We start from the raw sequence: 15749 nt of genomic DNA, 5'->3' as shown, positions 1-15749 counted from the left end.
ATAAGAGCAAAAGCTAAAGAGGAAGGTAAATGTGAAATAAACTTGATGAGAATGACCTAATCTTGTCCTGAGACACTCCAGTCTTAACAAAAAGATGTGCACAATCAAACTCCTTCCTCCCAAACCCACTAAAACCACAAAATAAATATTAACTTGGAAGAAAAAAAAAAAAAAAAGAAAGAAAAAAATAAAAAAATACAATGTCATCATGCACTCATCTTCTGCATAGCTCAACCCACATATAGTAAGGCACTATTTCCCCACAACTTAGTGTCCACAACAATCTTTTACAGTGCTCTGTGAACTACATATAGTTCCTTCCAGGATGATGAAATAAATAGACTGAATGAGTGTTGCTACCATGTCACCCCATGTGTGATTTTTTAGACAAGGGCATCATCTGGCAGTTTCAGAAATAAGCTGTCTCAAGTCTCTTCTTATGTGAGCATGTTATGTATTGGGATTCATCTATTGTGTGTGCAAGTGGTTGGTTTGTTTTCCAGAGTTGCTGTTATTTTTCATTGTTCTTTACTCCATTGTTCTCAAAGCAAATACAGAAGAAAGTAAAAGCACAGTTGGGTCATTAAAAACAGAGCTTTGGTGCTCCATAAAGCACACAGCTTCGGGGATTTAAGAAGTCTATTGGATATTCCCAAAGGAGTTGGGAAATACATGGATGTATTTTCAAGTGGAAATCCTCATCTCTGCTTAGTTGAGCTGGTCTTCATACTGTTTTCGGAAGCAATCACCAGCAGGAAAAAACTCCCAGCACCGTTCTTGATACATTTTCCATACATAGGATTCCTGAAAGAAACAAAATTTAAATAACTTAAATTGATTCAGTGAGAAAACATCAAGCATGACTTTTTTTTTTAATCAGTTTAGAGTAGATTTTACATTTTTGTCACCTAGACAAAAAGCACTAGAAAAAACACACAAAAGATGACCAGATAGTTTAACTGTAATTTCACATCTAGAAGCACCGTAAAGCTCAACTAAAACTGGTATAAACATAAGCAGATTTTTTTCTGTCACAGAAATTTGACTGAATTTCTATATCAGTCATTTAAAAGCATCCATACACATAATGCATTAAAAAATGGATTTCAAAGGACCATTTAAAAAGCAAACAGAAAAGAGACCTCCTGTTAGAATTGTTTTCACAGGTTTCATTTCATATATATGCACAAGTGCTTTCATATTGACTTATCTAGAAATGTAAAAATAGATCATATAATTGATGAATCATATTAAATGAGAGAGAGAAAAAAAAATCAACAGGGAAAGACAAGGAATGTTGCTTTCACAGAATGCTTAAATGTTCTGCTTCTCATTATTTTTGCTTATAGTCTGTATTTATATTTTTTGTGTAAGTAATACTTCAAGAATAACAGGTCAGATAACAAAATAGGAAACGTCAGAGAATTGATACTCAATCTAACATTAAACAACCAAAATCCTAAGAACTGTTTAGAATGACAATTAAGTTACTTACCATATAGGATATTATTTATTAGAATACTTAGTTTTGCCAAGACAGAATGATTTTTATTTTAGAACCAATCTCATTTAGTAGATGTTGGCATTCATAGAATTGTTCACATACCTGTCCTGTATGCTCTGTTTCATCTTTATTAATAAGATACATCAGGAAAAACCTACGATCAAATAAAGAGTTATTATGGATACAGTATCTGAAAGCACTACGCAACCCACAGATTGATGAGTATTTCTCAACATGTTGTGTACAAAAATGTGAGAAAATGTTGTTCGTGTACTTTCAAGTTCCAGAATTATATTTATGATGATATTCCCAGACTTACAAAATATACTTTCCTCAAAATGTTAACATTCATTCATTGTTCAATGAATAGTATGCCAAAATGCAGAAGATTCAATGTGATTTACAATAAATGAGTACTTCGTTTAAATGAAGATTTTTCTAAGCTATTTGAAAATTGTAATAGACATTGTCATGCCCATAGACACTTAGACATAGAGAGTAGCCATTGATTTTTTTTTTTTTTAAATGAATACAAAATGCTGAATATCATTAAGAAATCAAGGATGCTAACTAGCCACATACCAGATTCCCAGTTTCCATATCCTAGCTCACACAAAATTGGTGTCTCACAACCAAACTGGAAACAACGTATTGAAGTTTGTTCATTCCCTGCTCCTACCTCCACAGAAATGATCTTGCCTCACAAAGTTCAGAACAGTTTTCCTAATAAATGGAAAGCTCAAGCTTTCTTTTTCATGGATTCTAGTCAAAAAAAAAAAAAAAAAAAAAGTCTCTTTCTTTTTTTCGTTCATTCAGGCAGCATGAATGCACATCAAAGCCAAATGGTACTGACTCATGCTTATGCAATAGAGCTAATCAGGTACTTGCAGAGGCTGCAGGGGTCATGAGTTACCAAGAAGTTCATTTTTACTGTACTTACAAATAATTGGCCAAGTTGTGCTCCTGCAGTGTGTGTGTTTCAAAGCCATGGGGCACTGTATCAAAGTAATCATTTCCTATTCCACAGATAAAGCACTTTGTCTAAAAGAAAAAACACACAACACTTCAACACTATATATAACCCTGCACCCCTTTGAGAACAGCCACCCTATAATGCAGCAATTTTCTTCAAAATTGCAATGCATCAACTATAACATGCACTGAACATGGCTTTTCTTTTAATGATTGGGACTGGATGCTTCAGCCAAAACACTTGAATAGAAAATTAACTGCCATCAGCGCAGTTACTGTTAAATAAATAAATAAATAAATCTTCAAGACCTATAGGTGAATAGATATGAGGAGAAAGAATGGCATTGAACATATCAGTCAAAGCTGTCATTTACTCTTCCTTGAACATTAGAAGTAGTACTCATTGTAGCACATGGCAGTATTTACCTCAACTGCTTATTGTGTTCATTCAGCTGAAGTTGAATATGCTTTTAGACTAGATAACATAACACAGCAGTTCTTTCTCAACAGTCTTCTGAATTATTACATTCATACTTAAATGACAGAAGAGAAAACCAGCAAGTTTTCCAGCAAGTACTGGATACTCACACATAGATTAACCAAAGAAAATTACATCTGAGATGAAATGCATCATGACAGTTTTAATAAGTGTTAGAAAACTCTACCAAACAAATCTAAAATAGAGCAGAATATAAGTGCAGACAGTGTTTACGTCCGATGCAAGTAGCAGCTAGCACCTGCCTGTAGCGTGCCTCTTTCCCAGTACAGAGCAAAGAGCAGTAAACATTATCCTGAACCTGGATGCTAGCAGAGTATTCTCTTCATAAAAACTAAGACTAAATAGTCTAAATAGTCTAAAGTCTATTTAATTGTACTAACAGAACTACTTATTTAAGATCTTATAATGCAATAAATACAACAACAACCAAAAAAAAACTTCTAAGTTACTTTTTCCATCAAATGAACTGAGATGTATGAGTATGATCTCATCCAGGACACTGTATGACATTGGATCCTCTACAGAACTGTGTTTTCCCTTCAATTTAAAAACTATTCACTGGCTGTACTACCCCTTGATTGAACTGGTTTTCTTTTGAGGAAACCTAAAAATGGTTCGGCAACTGGATGTTCTTACCTCCATGTCTTCTTTAACTTGTTCTTGCTGATCTCTTAACTCACCAAAAGCATCAATAATTAAACCTAGGGATCAAGTTAAAATAATAGTTAATGTTCAAGAACTGTGACAAAGATTTGGAAATCCAGAACAACTCTGACAAAGAATATTCAGTTGCAGTCTTGTGTAGAAATAGTAGAAAAGTGATATACCTTCCAACAAATGCAACAACATCCAGATATGTGAAGGAAAATGAGCAACTCAGACAGAACAGCTATCTGTAACATGGTTGTCAGTACCATTTGGAATTACAAAATATAGGATAAGCAGACTTCTGATTTATTTGCAGTATTATTTATTATCCTTAACTCAGCACATAAAGACGTTCCTGGATTTGCAGTAATGGAGGCTTTACCATAGTAAGAACACTACTGTACATTTAACAGTGTTCAGGTATGTATACACAGCAGATGCATACAGCTCTGGGCCTCTTTGCATCTTCTTTCATTACGGTTGTCATTTAGCTTGAGGTTTGACTGTCAGAGCTCTACAAAAGCAAGGGGCCATTTCAGGGAAAAGATGGCTCAAGATTATAAATTCTTTATGATTCTCCCTTTGGTTACACTAATACAAGCATGGAATAACTCCACAATAACTCCACTAAAACTACTGTGCTGTAAAACCAATGAATACCAGATAAGAATTACTCTCAAGCTTGACAGCTAAGGCTTCTACTCTTTACCCAGTCACAAAAATAAGAAACAATCAGTAGGAGATAAACTACTTAAGATTATGAAAAATTTTACATCCTCCCCAAATCCTTTAAAACAACTTGTTGCTTGAGTAGGAGTTATAAACAACGTAACAGAAGCTCAGAATTGCCTTCTAAACTTCCTTGTAGGAAGTGAGAAAACATTTTTATAGGCATAAATTTTTTGTTATTTTCCTGTTAGTTGACAAGAGGCAATAATAACAATTCTTTCTAATTATTTCTCTTGCTGATCATTTATGGGAGTCTTTTAGAGGGGACAATGAGAAGATAGAAATGGTAATGACATCAGTATTCTTGTGGCAAGTAGCTTTTTTGTTTCTACACTGATCCAATTGATCCAGTTAGAGCCTGCTGGTTATATGGAATCTAGGAACAGCAGCATATGGATAAAAGCCAGATGGATGTGATTTACTTTCTAAATCTGCTTTTTGATCTGTCCTGGTTGAATCTTGGGCATAAGGTAACTGTAGCACTGAGATCCTGTACTGGGTCTGCCTGGAATGTTAACTTTCCCGGCAGCAGCCCATACAGTGCTGTGCTCTGCACTTGTAGTTGGAACAGCAGTGTTATCACACCAGCGTTGTGTCTACAGCTGAGCAGCACTGGCACAGCATCGGGCCTCTCTCTAACCCTCCTAGGGGGTGGGCAAAAAGTGAGAAGAGAAACATAACTAGGGCAGCTGACCTAAACCAACCAAAGGGATATTCCATACTATGTGATGTCACACTCAGCAATAAAAGGTGGAAACAGGAAGAAGAGGTGAGGGGTGGGCTCTCATTGTGAAAACCTCGGTCCTCCTCCCGAACACCGGCTACGTGCGTTGAGGCCTACGTGTTTCAAGGACGTGGTCAATCATCGCTCATTTGTGGGAAGTAGAGAGTAATTTCTTTCCTCTGCACTTCCACATAGACTTCATTTGTTTTATTTGTTTGTTTTCCTCCTTTTTTATTTTATTTTCCCTTTCCCCCTCCCTTTTCCCCTTTCCCTTTTTATTTCCCTTTAGTTAAATTTTTTAGTTCATAATAATCTTTAATTATTATTATTATTTCCCTTTAATTAAGTTATCCTTATTCTCAACCGGTGAGTTGTTCTTTGCTTTACTTCTCCCCCTCCTCATCCAAAAAGAGGGGGAGTGAGAGAGCGGTTGTGGGGTTTAGCTGCCCAGCACGGTAAAACCACCACAGATCCATGTACGGCTAAATAATGCTTTCAGTCACAGTGGACTACAAATATATACCTTGAATAATGGCAAGCAGGATGACAATCACAAAGAAGAAGAAAGTGATATCAAAGATAATCCGATAGATCTCATATTCATCTCCTGCTGGATCCTCTATTTCATCACCAATTCCTCCACCTGCACGTACTCCAACATACATGTGAAACATGTAGCACTAAAAAAAAAAAAAAAAAAGATACAAAAAAGTTTGTCTGCATCTACGAGTAAAAATATCCATTTTTGCAAATTCAGTAATAGGCAGACACTGGTCTAGCAGAAATACTATGTGAAGTCATCTCTTTCTCCTCCAGTTTACGGATACTTCCAAAAGGGCAGAAATGCTGCTGAGAATCTGAAACTGCAGCATTTCACGTTCTGTCTTTATGGCACAGTTCAAAAAGATTCATGTTTGACTACCTTGAGCCTACCAGAAAACCGTGATTCAGGTCCAAATGTTTCAGCATACAGTAATATGCTAGTAGAAAGTACCATTACCACCTAATCTATTTCCCATTACTCTAGCTCAAAAGTGAATGACTTGCCCCATCTTTGATGTTCAAAAAAATAAATAAAAATAAAACAAAACACAACAAATACAACCTTTGAGCATGTTTGTTCAGAGGACAGGCTAATGATGGAAACAGTCTACACCAATGCTGCAAAGGGGTACCATAAGTACAGTCATGTGGGGTGATGACAATGCAAAAATTCCAGTTTATCATATAATAGAGGATTATGCTATCAAACTCAGAGTCCTGGAGAAGATTGATTCTTTTTCTTTAAGGACTTTTGCTAACTACAGATACAATTCTCAGTGTATAAAAAGTAGCAGTGACAGTCACAATAGTCATTCCTAAAAGCTAACTATATGAAAGGCCCATTATTTTACTTCTATACTGCTCTTACTCCTATATCCCGTAAGTAAGAAATGTATAATAGTAACATACAATGCTGAATGACCAATGGCTGAGAAATGTAATATTTTTAGAGAAGTTTTTTATTTCACCATTTAAAGTCAATGTTATTTTTCAATTACTGAAAATAAAAATATATTATTAACACCTTTTTTTTTCCATATCACATTGCAAGTCTTACCATTTTTACAGACGACACTTAACATATAGCACATTGTGTATTATTCTATGTGTTATTTTAGCTCACTCCTTTATAATATTTTAGCCATTTTTCATGTATATTTTCATATAAAACAGATGGAGTGACTCTTTGCTCAATCAGATGATGACAGGACAAGAGGGAATGGTTTAAACCAGCAGAGGGGAGATTTAGATTAGATATTAGGAGGAAGTTTTTCACTCAGAGGGCAGTGAGGCAATGGAACAGGTTGCCTAGAGAGGTTGTGGATGCCCCATCCCTGGAGGTGTTCAAGACCAGGTTAGATGAGGCCCTGAGCAACCTGATCTAGTGGGTGGCATCACTGCCTACGGCATGGGAGTTGGAACTAGATGATCTCTAAGGTCCCTTCCAACCCGAGCCATTCTAATATTCTATGTAAGTCAGAAGGTCTTCAGGAGGTCTCCAAGTCCAGATTCCTGCTCCATGTATGGTCCACTATAAGTTTAGACAAAGTTACTCAGGGCTTTATACAGTCAGGTTGTTAAATCCTCTCAAGGATGGAGGCTGCACAACCTCTCTGAGAAAGGTGTACCTTTGCCTGGTTCCTCAGGGTGAAAAAATATTTCCTTACATCCAGACAGAATACCTTCTTCCATTCTGTGGTCTCCTGCCATGCACTGCTGTAAAAATCACTGGCTCATTCTTCCCAATAACCTCTCTTTAGACACTGGGGAGCTGCTCTTAAGCTCCCCCCTTCTCTCCTCAAAGCCTTCTCTTCTCCAGGCCAAACAAGCCCAATTCACTTAGGCTCCTCCCAGGGAAAGTACTCCATCACCTGACCATCTTAAGTGACTCTCCACTGACTATACTCCAGTTCACCAGTGTCTTTCTTGTACTGAAGATCCCAAACTGGACAAAAATATAGACATGTTAGTCTATAACTGATTGAGCTCAGGTTCACGGCTTTTAGCTAGTTTACACTTTTGCAGAAATTATAGCAAAAAATATTACCACATTTCTCCTATTCCTTTAAAGAAGTGTTTGTGTATTATACGCAGAGTATATCTAGTTCTTAAGGACGTTCACTATATTTGTTCCTTTGCTTTCCCTTACGGTCTTTCTCTTGCAGGCTAATGATACAAATATATGAACAGGAATTACAAAAAGGACAGGGCAAAAACATAATAATTTAAGAAAACAAACAAACAAACAAACAAAATAGAAAGCAAACTAAGACTTACTGTTAACATATCATCACATTTCATGTCTGGCATATCACCATCTTCACTCTTGTTGTAGAACTTGCGAAAAAAATTGAATGCCACTACTGTGTACAAGTATACCACTACTGCCAGTAATCCCACTGTTAGGACAAGCTGGAAGACAAAATTATACATTTATAGCTGCCTTGTTGGAAGGTCTCCTAAGCAGACCAAGGATGTGTGTCATCTTGTTGTTGTTGTTTTTATCTTCAAAAAAGTGTTAAAAAGGTTCTTTGAAATAGGAAGACCATCAAAGAGGAGGAACACATTACAGGAAACACTGTTCATAGAACAAATTTAAATGGATGAAAAGCCTTCATTATTTTCTCTAGTTAAAATCAGAATTGCAATGTCAGATTGTGTAACTTCTTACAGAAATGATTTCTTACTATCAGGGAGCTGAGGCTCTCAAACAGCCCTCCAAAAGAAAGAATAACTGGATCTCAGCTGGATCTTTCTTTAGAAGAATCTTGAAAAAAATCTGAACAGAAAGTTTATGGGCAACATAGTAACACAATAACAGCTAGAATCTAAATTTAATGTCATGCATTCTAGTGCCACGTTCTTATGATTATAAATCTTGCTGGCAAATTTTTGCACTAGCACAGCAGCTTTCAGTGGTCAGCTGAATTAAGTCAAGAAGTGCTCTTTCCTGTGCACTCTGTCAGTATAAAAAAAAAAAAAAAAAACAACCAAAAACAAACAAACAAAAAAAAAACCACCATAAAGGAAAAGAGGTAACAGTTGATACCTGTTTACCATTGTGGGTCACTGATGACAGGATAGTTCGTAACGTCTTGAACCCCATTGCAATGTCAAGAAGATGAGCAGCAAAGAAAAAATTGTTGTAATGGCCAAGGACTGACATGGTCATGTACCAAGCTAGGTAAAGGAAAGACTAAAAGAAAACAAGCACATTACAAAATACATAAATAAATAAATAAACAAACTGAAAAAACTAAGGACTACTATGTCTAACTTAATTCACAACACTAAAGAAAAGCAGAAATTGCTTGAATGTGCTTTTTATGTAAACAGAAATTCATGAAGTTTTTCTTACATAAATTCTGCTTTTGAGAATTTTCTCTGTGCAAGAATATTAAATCTGCAAATGTAGATGTGTTCACATGAAATGTTCAAAATTGACACATCCTAAATTTCAATTTTGAAACATTTCCATTATTTGTTAATGTTTATTATATAAAATCTTCTGATTGGAATGATTTTTTGTTTATGAATAATTACATTAAAATATTTATAACAATGGTCAATAACAAACAAAAGGTCTTTGCAAGCAACAGAAGGAATTATATATTACTTCAAACTACTAAAACTACTACTTAAATATTTAATACTATTTAAGTAGCTTATTATTACTAGAAATATTAATTTAATCTTTTCCTCTACAATTTAATTTATCCGACTTAAAGACAAGTACACACTTACAAGAACAAAATTAGAATTTCCTTTAGAAAAGACCTAATCCTGAATGAACTGACTCTCTACAGGTCATGCTTTCTGTGGACCTGGACAGTTATCGTCCCAAATTCAACCTTCAAGTTCCACCCTTTCTAACTGAAGTCAGTTTCCATTTTCATTCTCCAGCAGTCCTAGTTACAAAATCATTCTTCCCCTACCATATTTTCCACCAGAAAAAGAAGATGACTCAGGAAAGCCACAATCATAATACCACTTAGAATCATAAGATGAGCAATATCTTAAACTGAAGAATATTTTAACGGCCTTGTCATTCCTTTTTTTTTTTTTTTTTTTTAAGACTAACTTTTTAAAAATGAGTAAAATCATTAGCCTCATTCTGTGTCACATCCCGCTAAGAGTTTCAGTGATACAAATTACAGTAATTCTATACCCATTAACTATGCTGATCTGACTGTGTTCCAGGAGTATTTAAGTGACTGCAGATGTAAAGTTTAAGAACAACATGAAAAATGGCAACTAGAATTTATATAGACAGTTTCCCAATTTTACAGAACTTGCTTATTCCTCCTGAATAAATAACCATATAAGAAAGGGGTTAAGGGGAGAAAACAGACTGAGGTTCTATAGCCTAGTACCCATGTAACTGGGAAAAGATTTGGTCAATCTCTTTTTAAACTTCTGAGAATTTCTTTATCTATCTATCTGTGTATCTAGTAAGCTACTTGTAATTCAGAATATTTCATATATGTTTGGACACCCTTCAGGCTAAGATGGATATTTTATCTTTTTTTTTTTTTTTAGAACATGAATGTATGTGTATACATATACTGACAGACTTACATTATCAGTGAAAACAACTCCTAATTTCCACATCTGATACTTAACATCAACAGAGTTTAGCCTGTAAAAGTAAAAAAATCACATTTTATATAAGAATGAAATAGGAAAATACACAACACGAGAGCCTATTGCATACTACAGGAAGTGTATTGTCACAGAAAATGAAGAGGTCACAGTTTATCTATTTCTCCCAAGCTGAAATATATCACAACCTTGTTCTAATTCACACTTTTACTCTGGAACGGACCTGTCTGAAACAAAAGCAGAAAAATAAATGTGTAAGTACTATTTTGGAGACATCAGACATGAAGCTGATCAATATCTACAGTGCAATCACCTATGTATAAGTCACATGAATTTTAGAATCAATGGAGAGAAATAGTGTTTTGAGAATTTGCACCCTGAAATACCAGTTCATCACCATTGGTTATATCATCACATCTTGAGTGATACAATTAGACGGCTTTAAAGACAGACAAAGTAAGGTGAAATGAATGTCTGAGCTTATGTCCTTTGTTCTTCCTCAAGAAAAAATGTAAATTGAAGAGGAAAGTGTATTAAAACCTTTTGCACGGTCAGGAATGACTCAGACCATGATAACTGGGTGATATTTACTGTCTGATCAGGATTGCATGGATGATATTTACAAAATACATACATTGAAGAGAAAACAAAACAAAACAAAACAAAAACTTGCAGTATAACAGATAATACTGTCTTCCAATATACTACATTCTTAAAAAGAAGGTTACTTGTTCCAGGAGCTTTTGAAAACCTAGGTTATTGAATCTTGTGACAAGGAAAATGAAGACCTTTTAACATCTTTTACATTCTAGGCCAACTGTACCGATTCTTCATACACTTCACATTCATATCATTGCTTATCTTTTCACCAGACTACGGAAATATCAGATCCTTCAGGATAAATCTATTTACATTTTTTTCTTCTTGAAAGGCGACAAATTTCTCTACCGCATAAGCATCCAACAGCAGCCCTTCTTAATATCCTCTAAATTACCACTACTATGGTTGTTGCAGACGCTTGAGCCTCAGTTGCCTCTTCCATTGACACTGACTGTACTAATGACAGCAGAACCAAGAACAGCAGCTAGGGAGGCAAAGGGACTGAGACATAAGTTTGACTATGATACCTCCGATAAATAACTCTCATCTTTGTGTATTTCAGATTATTCTCTCAAATACACATGAATTCACAGAATCACAGAATTTTCTAGGTTGGAAGAGACCTCAAGATCATCGAGTCCAACCTCTGACCTAACGCTAGAATTGATTGATCATATATAGCCATTCATAAAAGAAAAGCCATACAGCAAAAAATTCAAAGCCAAATGACAGACCTTGAGTTCTTGATTTTAAACAAAATCAAAATAAATAAAACCACCACCAAACTAAACAAAAACAACAACAAACAAACAAACCAGAAGCAAATGCTTACACAGCAGATAAGGAGCTATCCTTCTTTGGTTTCTTCTTTTCTCGAGCATCACTAAAATCAAGAGCAGCTTTGTCCATTCCTAGTAACTCACTGATTCTGTCACGGCCATAAAACTCACCATATTTATCCATGACCTAAATTTAGGAGGAATAGTCAAGAGAGTCAGCTGGGTATAAGGTTTTTTATTTTCAGAGACAAGTTTAACATGCATGATTTTTTTAATCTGTTTGTTTCCATCTGCCTATCATACTGTTTTTTTCACCTTAATTTCAAACACTTTGACAGAGGCAATAGGGCTCATCAAGGATATGATGCTCTTACTCATTTAATGAAAATAGGAAGAGAAAGGCAACTCAGCAGAAGCAGAATAACTAAATCAATATTGTCACTGAAAAAAAAAAAATGTTGAGCTCACACAAGCAAAGATGTTTTAAATATCCTATCTACATTAAAAGATCTGATAAAAGTAAAATTTCTTGAAGGTAGTATTCAACCCTTTCTAGTTAACAAACTAGAACAACAAAGTTTGCTGGTCAGTAAAGTTATTTGGCTATGCATTTTGCCTAATCATCTCAATCTGTCCCATCATCTTATAAAGTAATTTTCTAACTCTTTCCTGGGTAAAGGACTCTCTATTCTGTGTGCATGTGTATGTGTGTATGATGGTGTGAAAGCAGTAACTGGATTCAAACCATAGGTTAGGGGGAACTATATGTCCATGGTGCGGTAGAATTGAAAGTGTGTGTATGAGTCTGTGGTCTCTAGCAAAGATCAAGCCAGACTAGCTGGCAAGGGGTTGAAGCTGTCTGGAACTAAGGGGGTGAGTGGGTCTCTTAAGAGCCAGCTTTAGGTGCCAGAGCACAGAGGACTAAGCTATGGGACACGGGAAATCATCACACAGAATCACAGAATTTCTAGGTTGGAAGAGACCTCAAGATCATCGAGTCCAACCTCTACCTAACACTAACAGTCCCCACTAAACCATATCCCTAAGCTCTACATCTAAACGTCTTTTGAAGACTTCCAGGGATGGTGACTCCACCACTTCCCTGGGCAGCCTGTTCCAATGCCTAACAACCCTTTTGGTAAAGAAGTTCTTCCTAACATCCAACCTAAAACTCCCCTGGCGCAACTTTAGCCCATTCCCCCTCATCCCACCAGGCACATGGGAGAACAGACCAACTCCTACCTCATCACAGCCTCCTTTAAGGTACCTGTAGAGAGCGATAAGGTCACCCCTGAGCCTCCTTTTCTCCAGGCTGAACAAGCCCAGCTCCCTCAGCCGCTCCTCACAGGACTTGTTCTCCAGGCCCCTCACCAGCTTCGTCACCCTTCTCTGGACTCGCTCGAGCACCTTGATGTCCTTCTTGTAGTGAGGGGCCCAAAACTGAACACAGTACTTGAGGTGCGGTCTCACCAGAGGGACAGGGGGACGATCACTTCCCTAGACCTGCTGGCCACACTGTTTCTGATACAAGGCAGGATGCCGTTGGCCTTCTTGGCCACCTGAGCACACTGCTGGCTCATATTCAGCTGACTATCCACCATCACTCCCAGGTCCTTCTCTGCCAGGCAGCTTTCCAACCATTCATCTCCCAGCCTGTAGCTCTGCTTGGGGTTGTTGCACCCCAAGTGCAGGACCCGACACTTGGCCTTGTTGAATTTCATACAGTTGACCTCAGCCCATCGGTGCAGCCTATCCAGATCCTCCTGAAGAGCCTTCCTGCCCTTGAGCAGATCAACACACGCACCTAACTTGGTGTCATCTGCAAACTTACTGAGGGTGCACTCGATGCCCTCATCCAGATCATCGATAAAGATATTGGAATTAATATCTATAAAGAATTTCATACATATTTCAAAAAATAAACCTTACCTTTCTTTTCACAAATTTGTCCCAATAGTTGTTTGGAAAAGACCTGAAAAACACAGATGAAAAAAGAGATTACATTTTAGATGATCATGAAGAGTACCTACTAAGATGCCATAAAAATTATATAATAATTTGTTTCTAAGAGGCTCTCTGTTGGTGCTATCTCCAGCTAGTCTTTTGGGAAGTTATTGGAATGAAAGTTACCAATTGGCATTGAGCCTATCACATTCTCATGGCTGGGAAAGAGCAGCTGAGCTGATGTTTCTAGTGTTCCAAAGTATCATAGATCATATGATACCAAAGTATCATATCCAAAAGTTCCAAAGTATTAAAGGATCATATAATCCCAAAAGGCAGAGTTAAGGTTCCAAAGAAAAGCTTTCAAGAGACACTAAAAGGATACAAACCACTGTTCACTGTTGAACTGACAGCAATAAACAATCATCACTGCACTTGCTAAAAAAAAAAAAAAAAAAAAAAAAAAAAAAAGTTCCTTGCAATCTTTTTTTAATATATGGAAAAAAAAATAAAAACCTGCAAATGAAGAAGATTAAAACTGAAAACAAACACTTGACCAAAATATTTTGTATATCCTTTCTGGAAATACACTCCTCACAACTGTGTATTTCAGACAAGCTGGACCATCAAATGCGTAACTGTGCAGTCTGAAGCATAATTCCTTGCAAAGTTATAGAAACAGAGTAAGCACAAACTCACTGTGTGTTGATTACAAGTCTATCCCATTGCCCTTTAATATCGTCTTCTGAGGGCTGTTCGGTTATATACAGCCCATCAAATTCCAATTTCCTTGCTACTTCCTTTTCCCTCTTAAAAATAACCAGTGGAACCTGCAAATTGAAAAAAAAAAAATCAATATATCAGAAATTAGTTAAAATGCTCTGAGATGTCTGAAAATCTATAAGAAAAGATGGTAGTTATGAAAAATTAAATACAAAAACTGAACACATATTAAATAATACTTCAAAAAAATAAAGGACTTGAAAACTGGCCAAGCTGACAAGATCAGTGTCAATACAGACAATCATCCATCTTCTTCTAGCCATGTGAATGGGCACATTCACTGCTGGCAGTCACAAGAAGCGATACAGGTTATTGCTATAACTGGCTGACACTGTAACTGTGGAAATACTGAACCTACAGTCCAATGCCAGACCAGGAAATCAGGCCCTGGCCTGTAACCTCCTGAATTCACAAATCACCTAATGGTGTTTCTTTACATGGTTCCTCAACCTGCTTAAGCAAAGTTGCTACAACTTGATTCCAATTTATACCAGTCAAAGGACAAAAATGTTCATAACTAGAAGAAAAAAAAAAAAAAAAGTTCAGTTTTTCTTACTTTCAAACAATAATACCCTATGATGCAGAAGAAAGAGATGATTGTGTGTAATATGGCCAAAATCCGCAGCGTGGGCTCCATGTAGCCACTGCTTTCTTCTAGGACATAATGAACTGCAATGACCCTCTGGCTGTCACTCTCCAAGCTGTTCAACTTCATACTTTCTCCAGTAGACACCACAGGAACTTCCTTTTCTTCTGTCACAGCAGAGGTGGAGACCTGTTTAAATCACTTGAATCTTAATATTGCAGGTATATTCCTCTGACAGGAGTTTTACACCACTACAAGTGAAAACAACCCTACCAAGGACAACATAATCATGAGGAAATAACTTTCTGCAGAAAAATGTCCACAGGGAATACCTCACACAGTACAATACCTCACCCTTTCACCATGCTACACCAATTTGCGATAGTGTGGATTTTCTTTTACTCTCTTCCCATTGCAAATTTGGGTCATACATATCACCTTGAATTCAAGAAAGAGCACAGACCTTCTGGAAGAAGCCCAGTCAACTCCTGACATTGCCATATGTAATCCTTATCAGCAGGACTCTTCCTGGAACTGATTCAAGTCTGGAAAATCTGCTGTTGCATTAACTATAGCAAAGGCCTTGACAAAAATGGTAAGTGATATTCCAGCTAGTTTAAGATGATGCAACTTCCCCTTGCTGTACACATCTTCTCAGGGGAGCAGGATGGCACACAAAAAAAATAAATAAATAAATATCTCAGCTGACATGTATTAGCTTAAGTTGCCACTGAAGGCTGGGCTTGGCTGAGTCTGTACAGGATAACGGAGCACAAAGGTACACATTTCACTTTGCTGCATCTCTCACAGCACAGAACTTTGGAAATAGCTATTTG

The 15749-nt window shown here is 36.6% G+C and overlaps 1 protein-coding gene across 1 annotated transcript in view; it reads right to left on the bottom strand.

Moving 5' to 3' along the window:
• Nucleotides 1-708: 708 nt before the first annotated feature.
• The window catches only part of RYR2 (ryanodine receptor 2), a gene marked incomplete at both ends in the record, with an annotated part of 408872 nt that continues 393831 nt past the window's right edge, over nt 709-15749 (bottom strand). The window contains 12 exons of the mRNA XM_084285045.1: nt 709-804; nt 1607-1658; nt 2445-2545; nt 3612-3676; nt 5600-5756; nt 7897-8031; nt 8669-8815; nt 10198-10258; nt 11654-11787; nt 13530-13572; nt 14244-14374; nt 14884-15102. Coding sequence (XP_084141171.1) covers nt 709-804; nt 1607-1658; nt 2445-2545; nt 3612-3676; nt 5600-5756; nt 7897-8031; nt 8669-8815; nt 10198-10258; nt 11654-11787; nt 13530-13572; nt 14244-14374; nt 14884-15102 — 1341 coding nt within the window. The remainder of the gene's footprint in view (nt 805-1606; nt 1659-2444; nt 2546-3611; nt 3677-5599; nt 5757-7896; nt 8032-8668; nt 8816-10197; nt 10259-11653; nt 11788-13529; nt 13573-14243; nt 14375-14883; nt 15103-15749) is intronic.

The sequence above is a fragment of the Netta rufina genome, assembly GCF_964035555.1.
Source record: "Netta rufina genome assembly, chromosome: 3".
NCBI lineage: Eukaryota > Metazoa > Chordata > Aves > Anseriformes > Anatidae > Netta > Netta rufina.
Note: the sequence above shows the minus strand (reverse complement) of the source record. Positions and strands in the feature narration are given on the sequence as shown.